This window comes from Notechis scutatus, chromosome 2 (genome assembly GCF_049901735.1).
Source record: "Notechis scutatus isolate UNSWTSFEM ecotype Mainland chromosome 2, rNotScu1.2, whole genome shotgun sequence".
Lineage (NCBI taxonomy): Eukaryota > Metazoa > Chordata > Lepidosauria > Squamata > Elapidae > Notechis > Notechis scutatus.
In genome coordinates this window covers 89,922,030-89,945,638 of record NC_142010.1, presented here as the reverse complement: position 1 = coordinate 89,945,638, position 23,609 = coordinate 89,922,030, and the positions used below count along the sequence as shown (strand labels likewise).

The following is a 23,609-nucleotide window of genomic DNA, read 5'->3' as shown; positions in this document are numbered from 1 at the left end:
TAGTCCTTAGATAGTGGGGGAAGTGGACTGATCCTCCACTGATCCACAAGAGAGAAGCCACTGGGTCAGCTCCTTTTCCTTTCCCACAAGTGACTGAAACTGTCATCTGAAGAAGGAGCATAATAACCTCAGAAAATGCCTTCAGTCTCCAACTCCTGTAGGATACCCTTGTCCTGTAGATATCTTGTTGATGATACAGAAGACAATTAAGGGGTCTAAAAAGACTCCAGCTCATCCAGTCCCACAGCAGCAATCCCAAACAAATACCATCTCTTTCCTATACCCAGGCCTGAATCTTGACGGGAAGATCTATATAGTCCATTTCTTTGGATGCTCCCTAGCTAATCCCTAGAGATAAAAGAATGGAGATAGAATAGTAGTTATCTAATACCTCTGAGTTCAGAAAAGACATCTTAAGGAGGAGGTTGCACCTCAATTTCCTTAAGGATCATGGGCAATGATCTTGGGCCTCTTGCAATGAGGCTTTAACAACTGCCCTCCTTTCAGATATTCAAAAGAGCCAGGGGAGCAAGGATCCATTCCATAGGCAGAAGTGGATCTTCTAGAGCAGGGGTGTCAAACTCGATTTTATTGTGGGCCGCATCAGGGTTGTGTTTGGGGGCCCGGGGTGGGCTTGCCCAGGATGGGCATGGCCAGCCCGATGTCACTCATATCAGGAGCACCTGTGGAGGCCCCAATGCTCTGCCAGTGAAAATGGGCTCCCAAGCTCCGTTTTCGGCTGCAATGGCCTCCTGCAACCCTCTGCCAGCGAAAATGGAGCTCTGGAGGGCCGCACGCAGCCCTCCTGAGCTCTGTTTTCACTGGCAGAGGTACTGCAGGCTGGTCCTTCATTATTTCCAGGATGGTCCTACGGGCCAGATTTAAGCACTATGTGGGCCAGATCTGGCCCCCAGACCTTGAATTTGACACTCCTGTTCTAGAGAATATCTTTTCCACATTGTCAGAAGACAAAGGCCAGAAAGATTCTCAGGTAACATGAGAGAGTCAGTTTGGTCTAGTGGGTAAGGCACCAGGCCAGAAAATAGGAGACTGTGAGTTTAAGTCCCGCTTTAACCATGAAAACCAGCTGGGTGACTTTGGGCCAGTCACTCGCTCTCAGCCCAACCCACCTTACAGGGTTGTTGTTGTAGGGAAAATTGAATCAAAAAGGTATGTTGCATATGTTTGCTCCTTGAGTTATTTGTAAAATTAATAAGGGTGGCGTGTAAGTAAATAAAAATATGTAAATGTATATATGATACCCATTTACCACTTAGGCCCTGCCAAAATGAAATCAGGATTAAAACAAATGTAAGAGGTTTTACTGACCTGTGGTAAACCTCAAAACTAGGTTTTGTTTTCATTTTTAAAAAATTCCTATTGATTTTTCCCTATTTTGTTAATTAAATAAAGGCAACAAAAATCTTCAGATAATGACAATTAAAGGTAGAATGCTGATGAGGTGATTGTCTATTAGTTTATACCCTCCCCCCCTTTTTTACAACCATGAAGGAACAAGGAACCTCTTGACTTTTGCTGTATTTATTCATTGTTTCATTTGCAATGAAACAAAGTTTTCAGTCCAAAAATGGGTTGGTTTCTTTGAATGCCTCTCCTATTACTTGAACATATTTTCCTCTGGGATGATGTAATTGTATGACAGAAAAGGGGAAAAGAACCAATTTTATGGATATATTTTTTTATTCTTCTGGGCTTGCTGCCTAATCAAAAGGATCAGACTCTAGCATCAAGGTTAAACTGAAGTTGCAGACTTCTGTGATTTTCAGATTTTGCGAGAGACTGATTATACATTTTTGTTTTTCGCCCTTTTTATAGTTTGCTTTGATTTCCAAGTGAACTCAGAAAATATTTTAATAAAGTCATTGGTTAAGCTTCTGTAAAAAAATCAGAGCAAGAAGATTCTATCTTCCTTGTTCAATATAGATTTCAGAGGGAACTATATTACCCTTTCAGCCTGGGTACCTCTATAAAAGAGGTAGGACTTCCAGATGCTCTGCAGAAAAGTTGCAGAAATAAAAATACTTAGAGATTTGATGGAAATTGAAAATAACACATTAATCAAAACATCTACTGGGCCTTCATTATGAACAACTGATGAAATATGGAATCAAACAGATTCAAAGGCTGCATTATTTATTGGCTGTAGAAATAAGTATGCAGGAATGGGAATTTCGTTGGAAGAATATCATTAAATTTATTCTGAATATTAAAGAGAAAATTGGTGTAAGGTATTTTATTATTGGGATAGATTCAGTTACAGCAGCAATGAGTGCATTGTTGGAAGACCCACTTTAGGGGCAGATCTTAAACTTGTCTTTTGCTAGGATTACACAACAGCTGCAGAAGGTAGCCTTCCAAGCCCAAGAAAAGATACAGCTACTTTAAGATGCTGAAGACTGGTGCCCACACGTCTCCATGCACTCTTCAACTCATTCTTTGCCTGTTGAATCCAGATCGCTGCATGCTCTAGTACAGGGGTAGTCAACCTTTTTATACCTACCACCCACTTTTGTATCTCTGTTAGTAGTAAAGTTTTCTCTAACAGCCCACTGGTTCCACAGTAATGGTGATTTATAAAGTAGGGGACAAAACCCCTACCGCCCACCATGAAAGCTGGAACGCCCACTAATGGGCGATAGGGACCATATTGACTACCACTGCTCTAGTAGATGGCTATTGTAATTAGCAGCTTGGTGAAGCAGATTTTACTGCTTGTCTGTTTACATTATGAAAGTTGAATAGATTTATCATAGTCACCCTCTGACAAGGACTGAAGGCGACAGAGATTATGCAAACACAATAGTGTGTGAAGGAGTTTTTTTGATTGTTTTATTTTAAACTTGGATAATTAAAGACACCTCATCAGTAAGAGTACATGGTGATCTTACTGATATTGTTTCTGGCTGTCCCTGACTGTTTAGAATTGAGTTCCTTTGACCAAGCATTACTTTTAAAACAAGCAAAGTTAAAACATCCCTTGGTCATTGTTTCAGAGCATTGATCCAAAGAAATACTGGGCTGGAACATTGGTTATTAAATAATTTGCTTTTCACCCTGCCTTGATGTTCAGGAATGATTAATATTCTTTATTCTCAAAAGTATTGAAGGGTTGAGGAGTGAATTTAATTTGTTTAGGTTTAAAATCTGCTTTCAATTACAATGTTTTAAAACAGAACATATAAAACAGTTACTGTTTCAAAGCATTTGTAGGTTGTGCTCTTGATATATCAATAGACGACCACTGTTAGGGCTGTGGGGGTGAATTTCTAACAGAAAGAGGGTGAACTTCCTTTATTTTTGAAGAGTCTATGTGGGTTTGTCCATGCACTAAATACTGCTTTCCAGAGACTATTGTTCAGATTGACAATCAATGGATGTTTATGTTAGGCAAAAAGTAATGGCTGCAAAGTTGAATATGAAAACTCCTGGTTTTTCTCCTGCAAAATGACACATTTTAATTTGTTATTTTTCAGAATTAAACATATTGACAATGAAGAAAGTCTAAGTCAATTTTTTAAAAGCTATCTTATACTGTAAGGCCTGATAGATAAAGGAATTAAAAAATTAAAGGATTGTGAATTGTAATAGAATATCAGTATAAGAACCAGAGAGATAATTTTTTAAAGAAAGGAAGGAAGGAAAGAAGGAAGGAAGGAAGGAGCTTTTATTTTTCATCTCTCTACTTTAGGATTAGAGAACCTTTTTGAAAGGCTCTTGGTTATTTTATTTTTGGGGCATCCCTTCATGACACTGTGAAACCCCCAAAGTGTTTGCACACTGAGCCAATTAACTTTAAGTTCACTTCACTAGAAAACCTAGTGAAAATAGCCTTGCTACGAGGGAAGAACAAGGAAAGGGACAGGCCAGCAGAAAGCAGATAGAAGGGATGCCTCAAAGAGTATTATGTACCAGAATGAAAAATATTGCTGATAGTTTCAGAAGTGGCAATGCCAGTGCCACATTGAAGGGGGGTCATCTTCTATTGTCTTCATTTGATGGGTCCTAATTACTTTTCGGAACTGAAGGCTAGCTTGTTGTGTATGCTTTTTCAAGCTTAATATGCTTTGCTTGAAATAATCTTTTCATAGTAACATAAATTCAATTTATGTTACTATGGGGTAACATCATACACACAATATAGTGCATAGCCATTATATTCCTTTTTTAAATCTCCCATGCCAGCCATAAACAGCATCATGTTCAAGGCTTATATTTGCAAAATATAACTGTTAGGTCTGTAGAACAGTCTGGGTTTCAATGAGAAAAGATGATGTGTATGTGTTTTATTTAGTGCCTGTCAGAAATAGCTTATACCAATAACATCCTTTTTTTCCCCTGGACTTGTGTGGCTGCCCTCTGTGATTGCTGAATGATCCCAGCGAAAATCCTGCTTAGTTTAAGATGTTCCTGCTTAGTTTAAGATGCACATTCACGCATGATCTAAATATCATAATTCCTCAAAGTTGCATTTATTTAAGGAGTTTTGGATGCACCATTTCTTCTACAAATCCAGATTCCTGTCTAGTGTCCACCTTCATTGGGCAAATTGCTATCTTTAATCTAGTACTGTGATGGCAAACCTATGGCATGCATGCCAGAGGTGGCACACAGAGGCCTCTCTCTGGACACGTGAGCCGTTGCCTCAGATCAGCTTTGCTGCACATGCAAGAGCGCATCTCCTGCCGGCCAGCTGGTCTTTGGCTCTCTGCCATGCATGCTTGGGGGGCGGGGTGCACACGTGGGGGTCACATGTGCATATGTGGTGGCATGGGGTCCTGTGCACATGTGCAGGGGCATATGCACAGGACGCGTGTGCGTGTTGCATTTTGGGGGTGCAAATGCTTTGGGTACTTGGTGCTGAAAAGGTCAGCCATCACTAATCTAGTAGCTGAAAAAGTGCCAGTTTGGTTGTGCTGTGGTTAAGGCTCCAGGCTAGAAACCAAGAGATCTAGCCCTGTCTTAGACATGAAAACTGGCTGGGTGACTTTGGATTACTTAAGTCTCTCAGCTCACAACGTCAGGCTTGGGTGATAAGCTAGTTGGTCAATTCCCCTTACAAACAATTGATCAATACTTAGTTGATCTGAAAAAGATGGACCATGCACTTGCTGGAAAAAGGCTTGGAGGGAAAATAACTAGTAGCTGAAACAGTATTTCCTATGCAGCAAGACATTTTGGTGCCTTGAGTGTGACAGAGATTGGGCTCATATATTTGTTAGTATAAATTGTCTGTGTAAATAGTTAGAAGAATGAACCCCCCCTTCCCCTCCCTTCCCGGATTTGCTTCTTGATGCAACAGACACCTCAGGAGGACTCTGCAGCAGCTGAACGAAGGCTCCTTAAAATTTGTCTGAAGTGGTGCAGCATTTCCTGCTTAAGCAGGGGGTTGGACTAGAAGACCTCTCTGTTATTCTATTCTGTTCTGTTAGCTCAGGAAATAAGTGTACATTTTGTACCGTAGATTAGTTTTATGGGCCTTTCTCCATGCCCCCATCTCAATTTTATTTGGGAACTTGTAGAGTGTAGATGGCAAAGGAATTAACCTTTTCAGTGACTCACCAGAATGATTCACTTGTATGTGGAGGAAGAAATGACCCTGAGAAAGCAATTAAGCAGTGGGTTGAGTTCAGATGGCCTAGTCTAGATAGCGAACACACAGTCCCATCAGCCCTTTTAGTTCTAACAACTGTCCTTCTTACCATCTTGTGCATCAGTCTGATGACCTGGTTGTGTCTTATGCTGACAGATTTGTTGACTATAATTTGGGGGTATGGGTTTCAGGAATTCACAAAAATTATCAAACTACAATATTTGCCCTAGCCCAGATTTTTAAGTGTTGCTCTTTTTATATTTTTATTTAAAAATACTGAATAAATATTTTTACTAAAATACCTATTTTCTACTAATGTGAAACCAACATTAATGTGATGCCAACATTAATTTACTATATGGAAATATGAATATTGGTGCCTTATTTGAAGTATGTGGTTTTGTTTTTTAGAAAAACATCAATATTTGTCTGATTTTGATGAAAAAGATTATTTGCCTCAATAGCTTATAAGGCTTCCTCCTTTACTTGTATAGTATAGTGCAGATTACTAAAAGTAACTTTAATTTGGGCTATCTGAGGGTTAGGGTTAGGGTATGTGATCGCAAAGGTATTGAAGGTATTGATCACCTTTTGTGTCCTGACAAGCAAAGTCAATGGGGAAACCAGATTCACTTAACAACAGTGCTACTAATTTAACAACTTCAGTGATTTCCTTAACAAATATGGCAAGAAAAATAGTAAAATGGTCAAACTCACTTAACAAATATTTTACTTAGCAACATAAATTTTGGGGTCAATTGTCGTAACTCAAGGATTACCTATATAAACAAGCTTGATGAACTAAAGTTTTCCCATTCTGTTTAAATCTAGCCAAAATCAGCATACTGTACCTGGATTTCATTTCTTTCATTGTGTCAATTTTTCCTGCAAATTATTTAAAAAGCTTTTCATTTATTGATTAATCCAGTTTTTCCTCAATATATAATATTGTATACAGCTAACCTTAGTTCATGCTTATTTTCTGTAAAGCACTTAGTAATAATATAAAGTATCATTCATAACACAGCATTTTAATACATTTTTTTCCAAATACACACTGCTTTGTATAAGTCACAGGCAATATATTACAGTAGGCCAATTTCATATTGTATATTCATACCATTTTGTTCTAAAATAAATCTTTTGCATTCCTAGTAGAAACGTCAAAATTTGAGGAAATATGAAAAATGTTTACTAGAAATTGCTAATGGTGGACTGAATATGCTCATTTTGGTATGGAATGCTGCTGATTGGAGATGAAATGCATTTAATAGTAGATCTGAGATTTATGTTATGTACAGGTATTGTTAGCTAACCAATAGGATTCAGATTCCTTGAATAATTACAATTTTTAAAAATTGTTTATAAAGCTTGCTATATTGATAATTTAGCTATTATTGTTTAGTTGCAGATCAGCGCTATGCCCGCACCAGTGCCTCTATGCCCTGTTTGCCAGCTGGCATCGCAGTACGCAAGGCTTCCCTTTCACCAGAACCGCCCCTGCCCCTGCGTGGGAAAGCCACAGCCATTATATTATAAATTCTATAATCTTATATTTGTAACTTTTATTTTCTATGTTTTAACTGGAATTCTGACTGTAATACTGTAAATGGATGGATGGATGGATGGATGGACAGACAGGCTAAAAATGGGGAATGGCTGGCAAGATCACTGCCCATGTAGCATTTTACAGAGTATAAATTATAGAATTTATGATATAATGGCTGTGACTTTCCCATGCAGGGGCAGGGGCGGTCGTGGTGAAAGGGAAGCCTTCCAGGCTGTGATGCCAGGCTGGCAAGCAAGACATAGAGGCACTGGTGTGGGCATAGCACTAATCTACAACTTGTGGCAGCTATCTGGGCCAGAACGTGGTCAGCCTTAGATCTGACCCACACGCCCTGGAGCCAGCATGGGGCCACCCTGCTGCCTCGGCCCCTGGGCGCTTGCACAGGAGGCGGCAAGCGCTGGCGTCCTGGATGAAAGGGAAGCGCTCAGAATGCAGTCAGCCTGCGAGGCAAGACAGTCCCCAGGAATGCCAGCCCCGCCCACGCTCACTGCCTCCTCTGCGCACACCCAAGGGGTAGTGTGGGGGCAATCCCTTGCTGGCTCCAGGGTAGCCCCACAGATCTAAGGCCGACCACGTTTCAGCACAGATAAGCACCACCAAGTTGTAGAAGGCAACCGGTCAGACTGTACTGTTTCCAGGGCAGGCCCGCAGGCCAGATTTAACCACAACGCAGGCTGGATCTGGGCTGTGGGCCTTGTGTTTGACATTTCTGCTTTAAAGCCTGGTCAGATTTCCAGTGAAAAACAATAGAAGATTTAGTTTAGCTAGCAGTGTTTCCTTGTGTATGTTATTCAGGTAAATAGTTTTGACCCACAGATAAATGAAGCGTCTGTCTGTCTCTCTGCCTGCCTGCCTGCCTGTCATCAGAATTAATACATTCCCCACCGCAAATATCTACTGTGTTTTTCCTGGTGACATTCTGCAGATAAAAATCTGAGATTATTTAAGTGAAAAGTAGCAAGAAGAGACTTGTGTGCCAAAGAAGACATCATTTTTCTTTTTAAATCATTGTTTCTTAATCCAGAAATATTGGCACTATTTTTTAAACTTTGCAATAGATTGTCTCTTGCTCAAAAAACATGTTTCCTTTTATAGTGTCCGTATGGTGTTATTTTTACTGCTTTCAGCCTAGAGCTATTTCCTGTTTCCAATTATTTAGTTATACTCCAAAGCGCCTCTTTCCTTCTTGGCTTCCTCACCAGGTTTACTAAGGCATTATTGTCATTTTAGTGAAACGACGCCAGTGTTGAGGTTTTAATGGGCTGTGAGCAAGAAGTTCAGCTATTTCCTCTGCCTATGAGGCCATGATGTCATAAGCTGCTATGAGTCTCTTTATCATATGTTGCTGTTACCGTGGTCTGTGTGGAAAGAATGTAAACAGTGCTTTCCAGATGTTCCCAGGGAATCTGCAGGTCCATAAATGGGCCATTTTGTGGAAGAATATTATTTTCAATGAGAGGAAAGATGAATCAGGCTATACAAAATCCAGCATATAGCTTTGACCATATCAAATGTTAAAGGCTTTTGTTCATGTGCATTTGTCATGTCGTGACTCCAGGTTTGTATGTATCTCTTTCTATAAGTACTTCCCCAAATGTCCTGGCAAAGAAATGTGTCAGCAATGCAGAAAGTTATATTTTCTCTGGGGAAATTAATAAGGATTGAAAGGCAGTAGGTCTTTTTTTTTTTCAGCTTTACGTCAACATTCTCGAGGCAGAATGCATAATCTTCAGAATCTTTTTGTGTTAGATCAAGATCATGTCCTACATATTGTAACTCAAGTTGTCTTTTCATCTCTCACTTGTATATGGGCCTTGCATAGACAGCTAGGCATAATTACTTCTTGTCATATGCATGTCTTGTCACGCAGGACCGATGGCTTGGGTTTGATGGCTAAATTTAGGCACCACAATATTTTGGCGTGATGAAGAAGCATAAATCTTATTTTTAACATTTTCATTTTTTCATTTTTTTAAGCAATTGTTTTCAATTATGAAAGAATTGTCTGAGTTGTACACAGTTTATAGAATTGTACAGAACACATGTAGTCAAGTTAAGATTAATAGGTTAATTAACTTGAAATGTAAGCAAGTAGGCCTTTCTGGAAGTAAATTGCTCCTTTTTTATCCTTAATTCCTTTCCAGTCTCCCTGCCCTGTGTTCCCAAATGGTCAATAACCATGCCTCTGAAGGTCTTTCTTCTGGGCTTATTGAATGAGTGTGGAGAAGCAGAGGGGAAAAAAGAGCATCTCTCTCCATTCTCATTTTCTCCTAACCTCCTCATCAGACCTGACTGGCCATAGACGTAATTTTTTAAAAAATATTTGCAGTATTGTGAACGCTGAATCATAAAATGTTCCACCTGTTTTATAATATTTGTGGATTTTTTTGGTATGTTTTCCAGGTTTGATATCTACAGAAAGGTGCCAAAGGACCTTACTCAGCCAACCTTTACAGGAGCAATTAGTAAGTATCTGTGCTGTATGTGGTATTTTTATTTTTGTTTTGTCTTTGCAGGTTTCATTGCAGGATTTGAGTTTTTTCTGATTGTTTATTTAAAACTGTGAGATAATATAGCAATATAGTGTGCTGTACTGTATCTTGTTAAAGGTAATTTGAAGCAGTATGGTGGGCGTCTAGATTGCATATTGGCCTTTAAAGTGACATCTTGCTGAATGGATAATTAGGATAATATTTGACATATTTTTTTCCTCCAATTTGGATGTAGGATGAAAGTGAATAGACTGCTGTCAAGCAAATTAATATGAATATTTTTTGCTGAATCTTTATTTTTATCTTTTTATCTTTATTTTTATTTTTATATAGCATAATTTGAGGGTGAATTTTAAATTATTATTTGTGTTTTTTAATCTCTTCCTTCATTTCTTTTTAAGTTTTAATTCAATACCAGGGCATTGCATAGAGTAGACACACATCAGAATCATTCTTTATGTCTAATATTACATTCGTTTATTGTTGCATATTTTCCCGTTCCTTTATTTGACTAGCTACCTCACTCTAATATACATATCATCTTCATTAATTTATGTCCCTATTTCTTTTTTTTTTATTTTACTATATGTACATCTTAAACATTACTTTCCTAAGACATTTAATTTCATTATTTTTACTCATGTACTAATTCTCACTTTCTTGTAAGAATGTGGACATAAGAATGTTCTTATACATAGCCAATTTGTATTCTTTCAAACAACATTTATTCTTTACAGTAGATCCTATACTATCTTGTACCTTTCTACCAGCATTTGCACATGTTAAAACTTGTCCATCCATTTTAGTAAACTTTCGATTTGTACATAGATCTATCTATCTCAGGGCTGTCAAACTCCTCACCCGCGGACTGGATACGTCACATGCTGGCCATGCCCACACCTGTTTTAGGGAAGGGGGAAAAAGTCCCAATACATCACATAATGCTGTGAGTTTGACACCCTGATCTAGCTAGTCTGTGGTCATTTACAGTATGTATAATTGACAGTTTCCACTCTATTTTTCTTAGTTTTTGATATGTTAATTTTCAGATCGAGATTCCTCAATCTCATCATGCAGTCTAAGATTTTCTGCAAATCATTGACATTCTCAGGCATTCCCATTTACATACTATATATCATCTATGTACTACTAAGTATCCATACATCAATGCACCCCTAACCTGAGCAAAATGTTCCTTTTAGATGTAGTCATAAATATATAAAACAACCAAAATGACATCACACATCTCTTTCCTCCTTCATTATGTTGAACCATTTTCTCAGTGTTCCATTTATTCTCATGTTTTAGTTTTATCATAAACCATTCTTACCTTATTTAGCAACCAGTTTTCAACTCCTTATTCGCACAAAAAAGTCCATAATTCACACATATTCATTTTATGATATATTTTCTTAAATCAACAAATGACAGCAGAATTTTCTTTCGGATTTATACATTTCTCAGTGAAGAGCAAAATTATCTGTATGTCCCCTATCCCTCATAAATCTGTATTGTTCTTCCCAAATTGTGCTTATTGGCACACCTTATACCAGGGCTGTCAAACTTGCGGACCGCAAGCCAGCTGCGTGACGCGCTGGCCACGCCCATGCTCAGTTTAGTGAAGGAAAAAGTCACGATATGTCATGTGACGCCGCCATGATGATGCAAGTTTGACACCCCTGCTTTATACCTTTCAAACAAAATTCTAGCAATCCTCTTCATGTGTGCAATTAATAAATTAATTCTCCTGCACTTGTTGCACTATACAAATAACATCTGAACTAGTAGCTTTTGCACTTACTCTTGCACCTTTTCTCTTTGTATAGGGAATGTTTATTCAATTGTCATGCATAGATGCAGTCTTCACACACGTTAAACAAGTTGCACAACCACTCTTTAAGCAAACCATATTCATATTGTAAGATTTCTCAAGATACACCATATAGGGAATTGTGATGGTATAAATGGCAGGGACTGTGGTTGCTAAGTGATGTGGTTGCATTTTACAATTGTGTCACTTAGCCACTGAAATTCTGCTGTAAAGGAAGGATTACCTGTACTTTAAAAGTTATGAAGGATTTTATATAAGTTGCATCCCCTTGAATGCATGAGTATGCATAAAGCTAATTGGATCAATTTACTTTAAAAATATGATAATTTATTGTAAAACTTGGTATTACTTCATTCATGCTCCAAATAAGAGTGCATTACCTGCTATTGATTATGTGCCATCATTGTTTTCAATTTCTAGTGACTACATAGATAGATCTTCTCTACTACCTAGATAGAACTGTCCCTAACTTAATTTTTCACATCTACCAACATTTCACCCATTTCTACTGTAATTGAATCCACTCACTTTGCTCTTTTTCCTCTTTCTTTCCATCTTTCCCGGCATTAAAGCTTTTTCCAGAGAGCTATCGTAATGGGTCTGAAGTAGGATAATTTAAACCTAGTCATTTGTGTCTTGAGTGTGAATTCTGGATTGATTTTTTACAATGATCCATTTGTTTTTTGTTTGTTTGTTTGTTTTTGGTCTGTCTGTGGAATTCTCAGGAGTCTGACACAACACCAAAGTTCAAAAGTATCAATATTCCTCCTATCCTGCTTCTTCAAGGTCCACCTTTAACCTCCAAAACATATCATAGGGAATATTGTAGATGCACAACTTTTGTAGGTATAGAGACATCTCGGCATTCAGTTATCTTTTCCAAGGCCTTCATGGCTGCTGTACCAGGTGCTAAACTACAATGTACTATTTCTTGACTGCTGGTTGTTTTATCTGTTGTCATTTATTGGCATTAAATGTATTTCCCTATTCAATATTTGAAGCTTTAGCAGTCTAAATTTTAATTGTCCTATCCTGTCCTTAAAAAAATGCCTTCTTACTGTCTCTTGATAAAACATTTTTTTTTTTTGCATACAGGCACACTGTATTTCATTGAGTAAGGCTACTCAGTATAGTAAGTCTACTATATTGGCATTGTCTACTGTTTTGCTGGGCAGTGGATCATTCAAGGTTTCACAGAAAAGTCTTGGCTTACCAATATCAATGAACTATAGCTACATTCCTTTGTCATCATTTGTCTGAAGATGTGGAGCTATTCATTAAAAAGATAATGTAAATCTAAGTTCTTGGCTTGAACAAAATTTACATAACCTTTAAAATGATTCCACCAAAGGTACTTTATTAAATATCCTTTCTAAAAATAAGGTGCATTAAATCAGTTTATGTCAGCTGATGGATGCATTCTTGGTTTTGGGTTGTACTATAAAGTGCCTAGCAATAGCTGTTCCAAACATACTAATGTGTCGAACTGCCCATGTTTGGATAAAGTTGCAGTGACATATGCTGTGGCATATGATAGCTAACATCCCAGTGGCACAAGCTAAATGACATATTGACAGGAAAGCACTCCAGACAGCTGCTCTGTCAATTCCTGGCTCTTCTGGATGAACTGTATATATGCATTACATTATTGTGCAAAAATATTGCAAAGCTTTGAGGTCAGAGGATTCTAGATACAAATGGAAAAAGTATGATTTATGAAGTTAAGAGTGTATGGTTTATATTTGTAATGAATCTTCAAGGTGCTTTTATAATAAAGCTTATTGGATCAATTTACTTTAAAATATGATAATTTATTGTAAAACTTGGTATTACTTTAGGTATCACCCAAACCCTTCTGTGCACCATTGGGGCAATCTTTATTTAAACTTTTCCTCCCTTATTTTTTTGTGTGGAGTGCAGAAGTATAGAATCAGGATCTCAAAGTTCCATTATAGTTAGTTGGGTTAGATGATGCCAGAAATGTCCAGAAAATGAATTCAGGGATTCTGTTATTGATATAGTGTTTCTTGACATCCAAATCATGCAATATGCTGTTAATTAGCATACATTTGTCTTCATAACCAGGTATCACACACAGGGGTGGGATTCAAATTTTTAACAACCAGTTCTGTGGGCGTGGCTTAGGTGGTGGGTGTGGCTTGGTGGTCATGTGACTGGGTGGACATGGCTTAGTAGTGAATACAGTTCCAAGTAATTATAGTGAATTGAAAACAATTTTTCTTCCTTTCCTTCACTTCTGCCTCAAGCTTGATAACATCCTGATTTCTTTAAATCATCTATAATATGGGAACAGTCATTCTCTGGCTGCAAGAAATCTCACACTTTGATCCTATTCAACCGGATTCTTGTAAAGGGGTGTTAGTTCCAAATGTTTTCTCATAGAATAATTTGTGGAAGAGTGACATACTTTGTCAGGCATTTGGTTCCTGGAACAGGCATTCATTCATGAAAAAAATGTTATATTCTGACCATTATATTTCCTAGCATTTAAGGGTGGTTGGCTTGTGAGTATTATTTAGTTGCTAGCTAGACTGTAGCTCAAATGTCATGTTTTTTCTTGGTTGAAATGGTATGATTTCAGCTTAAGTTGAAGTTCTTAGAATATGTACCATGCATTACTGTTTCTCATCTCACGTTTATTAAAGGGTCTTGGCTGTGAATGTGCCTCTGATTAATTTTTCTCCTATGAGCTGTTCAGAGCATCCAGTAGTGGGGAGGTGCTTCAGTCTCCGCATTCATAGGCTGAGCTTGATTTGTGGAACGCTCCTCCTCCTCCACGTGACTCCTCCTCAGCGTTCCCCAGTTTTTGCTCAGCCTCGTGAGAGACAGGCAGTTTTCGATCCTTCCTTGACCGAAACAGGAATCTTTTAGCTCAGTGATCCCCAAGGCGCGCCCCCCCCGGCCGGGGCCCGGGGCCCAAGGCCCCCCCGGCCCCCCCCAACCCAAACAAAACGCGGGGGCCCCCGCAAGCCCCCCCCTAAAAAACACGCCCCCCCCCCCCACAACCCGACAAATTGATTACGCGCGCCGGGGCAGGTTTGGCAGTATTCAGTTTTGTCTTTAGCCTTCTTCCCCGTTGATAATTAGCCTGACAGTTCTGTTAGGGGAAGCGCCGTTTGCGCTCCCAAAAAAAGGCAGCGGGAGGCTTTGGCGCTGCTCTGCACCACCTCCCCACAGCCAATTTATTTCCCTCTGCCAGTTTGATTGCCGCAGCGTTTTTACTTCCGTTTATTTTGCTAGCGGCTTGATTCTCTTTCGCTCCAAAAAACAAAAACAAAATCCAAGTCGTATCGCCTTTCCCCCTCTCTGAACGCCGTTCTTACAGGGGAGAAGTTAACTAGTGTTAATTTCCCTGTTTTTGTTTTTTCTTCCACCGTTTCGTTTAATTGAGATCTTCGACTTCATTTACAAGGCAGGAAGCTGTTGCTGAGAAGCGCGTGAAAAATTTAACTGCCGGAGGCCATTTTGATTTGCCACGTCGTGGCTGCGCACCTGTCTTCTACTCTTGAGCTGTGGGAGGTATTTCTGCTCGGAGCAGCAGGATCCCTCCAGGATTCTGAGAGCAATTTTTACCCTCGTTTTGGCTATTTGCACTCGAGGCTATTTACTTCGCTATAAAATTGTTGGCTTAACCCTCGCAGCCTAATCCTCAGTGGCACAGCAGCAAGCACCCAGGCCTGTGTCCGCCTGTGCAGGAAAGCTGCTGAAGGCCCTTACAATCATCAACCTGGGCCTTAGGTGTTCGCAATTTGGCTAATTGGATTACATATTGATCTTGGGCACAAACAGATCCCCCCTGATACTTCCAGCTCAAACACATCCCAACCAGGCACCCAGATGAAACCCAGCTTCCTAACTAATGATAGCCGTCCATTTACCTGAAGCCAAGCTGCACTAAAGGCCTCCAATAAAGTAACACAATGCTGCCAGCCAATCAAGATACAACAAGAGCCAAAAAACAGACAGAACATATTAGAGACACCAATCAAGCAGAACACAGCAAACTCCGAGACCAATAAACACAGACCAAGACTCCCAACCAATCAGGATGAAGAAAAAACCATTCTGGCACAGCAATAGGCTGCCCCAAATTTAAATCTGAAACCACTGTAAAAGTCTGACTCACAGGCGGACACAATACAGAAGCCTGATGATGGCAGATGAGATTCTGCTGAAGCGTTGCTACAACTTTAAAAGCACAACTATAATGGCGTGGGAAAATACCGAACAAAGCTGAAGGCCACACATGTAAGTACCATGAAAACTTAAGAAAACAAACAAATATATATATATATATATATATATATATATATATATATATATATATATATATATATATATATATATATAATGTTTTCTGAGGTTCTTGCGGGTATTTGTATGTGGATCTTTGGTTATTCGGGTTTTCTCCCGCGTAAGATTCAAAGTATCTGAGCAGCGTTTCGATGAAGTCTCATTCATCATCTTCAGGCTTGCTTCTTGGCTCTGTGCTTCTCAGAGTGATGTGAGCTTTCAGCTGCTTCTTCCTTCTAACTGCCAGTGGGGTGTGACTTGACTGGGTGGGGGCTTGGCTGCGTTCTGATTGGGTGGGGTGTGTTCTCATTGGTTGGAGGCTTGGCTGTGTTCTGATTGGTTGGGGGCTGGCCGTGTTCTGATTGGCTGGAGCGTGCTCTGTTCAGGTGGGGGCTTGGCCGTGCTCAGGCTAGTCCCAGCTGCTGGGGATTTGAGCTGGTGAGCTGGGATCTTGCTGTTTGGCTTTGAGTTCGTGGTCGTGCCACATCTTCATGAGTGGGGGTCAGTTCGCTTCATGTATGGCTCAGATGGGTTTGAAGTGGGTAGTGATGCAGCTGCAGTGCGGCTTCTGGTCTGTGGTCGTGTCTCATCTTCTGTGTGGGTGTGAGTCTGATTTTTACGTGGAAGTGTGGTGGTGGCATCTTGTGTGGCCCTCGTGGGTGTGGGTCTGGTGTCATTCATCATGTTGGGTACTCGTCTGTTCATGAGGCGGGTTTCCAAATGGCTGGTAAGCGGGAGGTGTCATCTCTTTTATTCATGCTGTGTGGGCGTTTTTCTATCTCTATGGCTTCTCTGATTATTCTGCTGCTGAAGTGTTCAGTTTTGGCGATAGTTCTGGTATTTTTAAAGTCAATCTCATGTCCTGTGGCTTTGAGGTGTTGGACCAGGGAAGAGGTTGGTTCTTCTTTTTGATTGAGTTCTTATGTTCTTCAACGCGTGCACTTATTCTTCTGTTAGTTTGTCCAATGTATGTGGCGAGGCAGGCAGTGCAAGGGATTTCATATACTCCTTGGTTTTCTAACTCGATTTTGTCTTTAGGGTTTCTTAGGATGGTGGATATTTTTCTGTTTGTGCAGAATGCTGTTTTAATGTTGTGTTTTTGGAGGATCTTGCTGATTTTGTCTGTAGTGCCTTTTATATATGGGAGGAGGGCTTTGCCGTTCTCTTGTTCTCTGTCTTGGATTTTGGTTGGGGTTTCTTTTTGGATTAGGTGGGTGATCTTCTTTCTTTGAAATCCATTGGCTGTTAGTACGTTGGTGAGAGTGTTTAGTTCGGTTTTTAGGTGTTGTTCATCAGCTAAGCATTTTGTTCTGGAGATGAGTGTCTCAGCTACGGAATTGATCTGTGCTGGGTGGTGGTGGTGTGAGAGTGCGTGTAGATAGCGGTTTGTATGTGTTTTCTTTTGGTAGATGGTGTGTCCTAGGGAGCCATTGGGTTTTTGTATACCAAGACATCTAGGAAGGGAAGTTGATTGTTAGCTTCTGTTTCCATGGTGGTGTATTTTGGGGTGTAGGCTGTTGAGGTGTGTGAGGAAGCTGTTCAGTTTTTCTTTCCGTGTGGCCAGATTATGAAGGTGTCATCTACGTATCTGAGCCAGAGTTTGGAGTTTGTGATCATATTTTTCTAGAGCTTGTGTTTCAAAGTGTTCCATGTAGAGGTTTGCGATGACAGGTGAGAGGGTGATCCCATGGGTGCTCCTTCTATTTGTTTGTATTTTTGTCCGTTGTAGGTGAAGTATGTATTGGATAGACAGTGATTGGTCAGATCTAGGATGTGCTGGGGGGGTGTATTTGTTTTGGATGGCAGTCAAGGCTTCTTTTATTGGCACTTGGGTGAAGAGGATATGACATCGAAGCTCACTAGTAGGTCGCTGGGTTGTAAGTTTTGTTTCTTTATGATCTCGATGAACTGGAATGAGTTTCTTACATGTGAGTTGATGGATTCTGCATAGGGCTGTAGTTGTTTGGCGAGAAATTTGGCTAGGTTTTGTAGAGGTGAGCCTATGGAGCTGACTATTGGTCTAAGTGGAGTTCCTTCTTTGTGTATCTTGGGGAGACCTGGTCAGATGGTGGGTTTCCTCCCCGTAGAGGTGCAATATTTGTTTTACAAATATTAAACAAATATTAAATATTAAACAAATATTGCACCTCTACGGGAGAAACCCACCATCTGACCAGGACTTATGAAAAACTTGAAGTCCAAGAGCTTCCATTTTATGTGACCTCGCATTCCTATGCAACTGCCGAGATCAAAATTTAATTCCCACAAGCTTCCAATTGAAATTCACACCAACACAGCAGCCACCAAACGCATCCTAAAAAGAACAGAATTGGCCCTAATTAGAAATGAACTTCACACAAAAGATTTCTCCTAGACCAAATCAACAAAGATCTTCTCACACTTCACCTCAGACTCAGCAACAAGATTCACCCCTTACTTTGGGACAAATCCAAACAACTCGCTGTCTGGAGAGCGAGAAACACAGACCACCCTCAAGACAGACACACACCAACAAACTCAGAAAACTACAACAATGCCAGAAACCAACTCCTCTCCCCTCACAGCCACACATGAAACAAACAGTGCACAACATCTCAGACAAGATCCTCACGAAGCGAAACCAAGGTCCTTTCAAAAGGATTCAACTTTGCTGTTGCTCCCAAACACATCCCCACAGAAACCATCATATGCGGAGTTGAAACCAGCCTGACCAAAACCAACCCTGATGATGCTAATAGAATCAGACTCGAAATCACCAACATCCTCTGCACTAGCAAACCACCCAAAAGCAACTTATCCAAAGAAGAACAAACTGCACTACGTAACCTGAAAGAAGACACCAGCATAATAATCCTACCAGCAGACAAGAACAGCGACAGTGGTTATGAACACATCTGACTACCAAACCAAGTTAACCAACCTACTCCTAGACCCCACATACAAACCCCTAAAGACAGACCCCACCACCTACCTAGAAAAAAACCACCAGATCAAAATAAAAGCCTCCCCCATCAGTGAAGAAATCCAGCAAAGAATCATACCCAGAGAGAAATCTTCCAGATGCCTAAGCTTTATGGTCTTCAATACAGAAGCCTGATGATGGCAGATGAGATTCTGCTGAAACGTTGCTACAACTTTAAAAGAACTACAATGGCGTGGGAAAATACCGAACCAAGCCGAACACCATACATGTAAGTACCCGAAAACTTAAGAAAACATATATATATATATTGGTTGATGGAGTTGATGTTGGTATAATGGGCTGTGTAATGGCCTTTTGTTGTAGAGATATCCTGGATCTTGTGCTGTCATCTCCTGGGTCGTTAGCCTCTTGTGTTTTAACTAACGACCCAGGAGATGACAGCACAAGATCAGATATCTACAACAAAACCATTACCAGCCCATATACAACATCAACTCCATCAACAATCAAAACTGCAGCACAGCCAACCAGCCCAGCACACCATCCCCACCACTTGTATATATAGAGATGGCAGCTCCGGTCACACACTGCTTGCACTGGCACTAAGCCGAAAGCACCAGCCTGAAGATGGCGAGTGGGACCTCGCGAAAGCGTTGCCTAGATACTTTGAATCTTAGCGGGAGAGAACCGAATAACCAAAGATATATATATATATATATATATATATATATATATATATATATATATATATATATATATATATATGTATGCTCATAGGAGCAATAATAAAAACAATTACAGCAATAATATTATAATTATTACAATTATAATAATCATTAATAAAAATAAATTATTTGACAGTATAATATTTTAAATTTCAATAAAATATTATTACTGAGATACCACTCATTTTATATATATATATATAGGAACTAGTAAAAAAAAGGGGGGGACAATAAGAACATTATCAGGGCAACTGTTCTTGACTCAGATCTGGTCCCTGGGCGTGCCAACCGCCTTATCTATATTTTATATCCAAATTACTGTAATTCTAAATTTAATCAAAATGGCAGATGGTAGCACCTCTCAGGCCTCTTCCTTGAAGGCAAAAGCCAAATCTCAACACAAAAACAAGCAGACCAAAGGGAATTCTAAAGCCTCAGAAAGAGACGCTTTAAGGCGCCATAAAGCCTTACAAAAGCAAATCGACAAGCGCACTCAGGAAGCACACACTGTATCACAGGGCTTCTCCTCTTCCAGCCTGTCCGTTTCTATATATAATAATATATAATGTGAGCATGAATTTGATTTATGTCTGTATAAAAAGATGTAACCCGGGACTAAGCCGCTTTCCCAAAAGAAGTTTTATGTTTTTATGTTTTGTGTTTTGTTTGTGTATGTTTGTTTATTGAAAATTAATAAAAATTTTATTTTAAAAAAAAAAGCAGAACAAAATTCTCCCTTCCCTTTTTCGGACCCTAGAAACTCCCAGTCCTTTCGGAGGGGATCCTTTTGACCCTTTTATCAGGGATCCTTCTCTTCCAGATACCAGAGACCCCCAGCATTCAGACCAGGACAGAAGCCAGATAGGTCCGACTCAGTGGACAGGAGTAGAAGGGGTGGTCAATCCAAAAGACCCTTTCGGGGAGCAGGAAACGGGCCCTTTCGGCGACCAAGATAACTCCCGGGACCCAATCCCCATTGGCGGACGCCTTAAATTATTCGCTGACCAATGGGACTCCTCTACCTCTGATTCTTGGGTCAGAGATACAGTTAGATTCGGCCTCGCGCTGGAGTTTCAATCCACTCCCCCAGATTTCTTCATGTCATGTCCTCCTTCCAGGGACCAGTACGCCTCCAGTGTTATCTTGACGATATCTTGATTTTATCTCCTTCCGCCCATCAAGCAGTCAAGGACACTCAGAACACATTACAATCCCTACAAGAGCATGGCTTCTTAATAAATTGGAAGAAGAGTCAATTAACACCATCAACTCGGATAATCCATTTAGGGGCGGTCATAGATACGGTGGAAGGCAAGGTTTATCTGTCACCAGATAGACTAAATAGCATTCAAAAATTAGTTAAGGAGATCAGGTTTCTTAAGAGGGTGTCCCTAATTGACTTATCAAAATTGTTAGGCAAAATGATCTCATGTATTTCTATTATCCCTTGGGCCTGCCTCCACACTAGATCCCTCCAGTGGTTCCTGCTACTGTACCAGTGCTCCAGCCGAAGCAACTCCAAACACAAAGTCAGGGTTCCACCAAAGGTTCTCATATCTCTCCTCTGGTGGTCCAAACCAGTTATCAACAGAGGCTGTCTCTTCAAGGAGCCATAAAGGCTCACCATCACCACAGATGCCAGTCTGGATGGGGAGCTCACGTCCAGTTGCTCACAAGCCAAGGCCGATGGTCCGACATAGAACAGTTGTGCAGCATAAACTGGCTGGAACTTCAAGCAGTACACCTGGCTCTCCGCAACTTCCTTCCCCAGGTACGCGGTCAGCACATACTGATACTGACAGACAATGTAACAGCCAAAGCTCACATAAACAAATAAGGGGGCACACAATCGAAACAGCTCATGCGGGAAGCGGAGCGCCTGTGCCGCTGGGTGGAGAACAACCTACTTTCCATCTGAGCAGAACACATCTCGGGTCTGTCAAATACACAGGCAGACTGGCTAAGCAGGGCCACCATAGATCTGTCGGAGTGGCGCCTCCATCCCTCCCTGTTTCAAGAAGCGGCACGGACATTTGGTCAGCCGGTGGTGGACCTGTTTGCTTCCCCTCTCAACACTCAGCTCCCGAGATTTTTTTCCAGGTACCCATTGCAAGGGGCGGAGAACTTCAACTCGCTCCGCTGTCATTGGCCCCCGGGGCTCCTGTATGCATTCCCTCCACTTCCACTGGTTCCCAAGGTCATGTAGAAATTACTAGACGAGAGGGCGGAACTACTTCTAGTAGCGCCTTACTGGCCCAGATGGCCATGGTTTGCAGACCTCCGCAGTCTCTCGGTATCACCCCCTTGGAGAATCTCGTCAGACAGAATTTCATTAATTCAGGGGCCCCTTCAACATCCGGACCCTCAATGGTTACAATTGACCGTCTGGAGGTTAAGCGGAGTGGTTTGAAGAGTGAAAAGCTTTCAAACAGTTATCGCCACTATCCTAGCTGCCAGACGCCCCTCAACAATTCGCATCTACAACACCACATGGTCCATTTTCTGTAAATGGTGTACCAAGTTTCAAATCGATCCTACCTCTCCTTCTGTGGCTCAGATTTTAGAGTTTTTACAAAAGGGACTTGATAAGGGGTTGTCACCTAATACGTTGAAAAGGCAAGTGGCGGCTTTGGCATCAGTTATCACTTGTGAAGGCCTAAGTTCTTTTTTCCCATCATCCACGCATACGGTCCTTCCTTCGTGGAGCCACCAATTTACATCCTCCAGCGGTGCACCATTATCCCACCTGGGACCTTAACAAGGTCCTTGTCGCACTCACTAAGGGCCCCTTCGAACATTTGAAAATGTCAAGCCTCCAATTTCTGACGTACAAAGTAGTTTTCCTTGTAGCGATCACCTCTGCTCATCGTATCTCGGAGATCGCAGCCTTGTCTATCAGACAAGATCTCTGTGTGTTCCATGCTGATCGGGTGGTCCTTCGTCCTGATCCCACATTTATACCCAAAATCAATTCGGCTTTTCATAGGGCGCAAGAACTTATACTTCCAAATGTTTGCCCCAGACCATCACAAGGGATGGAAAGACAATGGCATAGGCTTGATGTGAGGCATGCACTGCGAATTTATATCAATCGTACAGCGGCTTTCAGAAAATGGGAGGCTTTATTTGTGTCTTTTCAGCCCAACACTCAGGGTTACAAGGTCTCACCGTCTACGATAGGCCGTTGGTTACGGGCTGCAATAGCAAAAACATATCAGGCTCAATCCCTGCAGGTGCCTAGGGGCATAACAGCTCATTCAACAAGGAGCGCCGCAACATCGGCAGTATGGGCCACACAGGCACCGATAACTGAAATTTGTCGAGCAGCGACTTGGGCTTCCCCATCGCCATTCATTAGACATTATAAAATTGATGTGTTTGCCTCCGCTGAGGCTTTCTTTGGCAGAAGAGTTCTGCAATGGGTACACAGGGACCAGGAGGAGATTCCAGACCAGACGGGGTCCCTCCTGTAGGACAGGCCAAGCTTTGGTATGTCCCACTACTGGATGCTCTGAACAGCTCATAGGAGAAAGGGCGTTGGTACTTACCTGACATGCCCGTTCTCTTTGAGCTGTGAAGAGCATCCAGCCCCACCCTTTTTCATCTGGTGGGGTCCTGTTTCGGCCAATGAATTCTTAGGGCATGAGGATGAGGGCGTTTATTTCTCTCATCTTCGCCAAAACTGGGGAACGCTGAGGAGGAGTCACGTGGAGGAGGAGAAGCGTTCCACAAATCAAGCTCAGCCTATGAATGCGGAGACTGAAGCACCTCCCCACTACTGGATGCTCTTCACAGCTCAAAGAGAACGGGCGTGTCAGGTAAGTACCAACGCCCTTTCTCCCCTAATGAGTAGATATACCAATTGACCTAAAAGTGGTTCCTGCCTGAACCAAGAGGCCATGCAAGTCAAAGCACCCAATAAATAGACATCACAAACATGCCTCTGCAGTTCCATGCAGTACTGTGAAATAAGTGGTCCAAGAGTCTTCCTCTGTGCATAGAGAGTTGACCCAGGGCCTTGCTCTGTATTTACAAGTACTCTACATACAAGGAAGATTGGGACTCCCACAGCTATTTTATTTACTATATTTTGATGTATCTCAATAAGCGTACACAACAACAGAGTGGCTACAACTGTACAGG

General features: G+C 41.0%; 1 protein-coding gene across 2 annotated transcripts in view; it reads left to right on the top strand.

The window, feature by feature from the left end:
• The window catches only part of ERGIC1 (endoplasmic reticulum-golgi intermediate compartment 1), a 92,345-nt gene that overhangs the window by 20,678 nt on the left and 48,058 nt on the right, over positions 1–23,609 (top strand). For both annotated transcript variants that reach the window (XM_026688201.2, XM_026688184.2), the window contains exon 2: positions 9,585–9,646. In XM_026688201.2, coding sequence (XP_026543986.1) covers positions 9,585–9,646 — 62 coding nt within the window. The remainder of the gene's footprint in view (positions 1–9,584; positions 9,647–23,609) is intronic.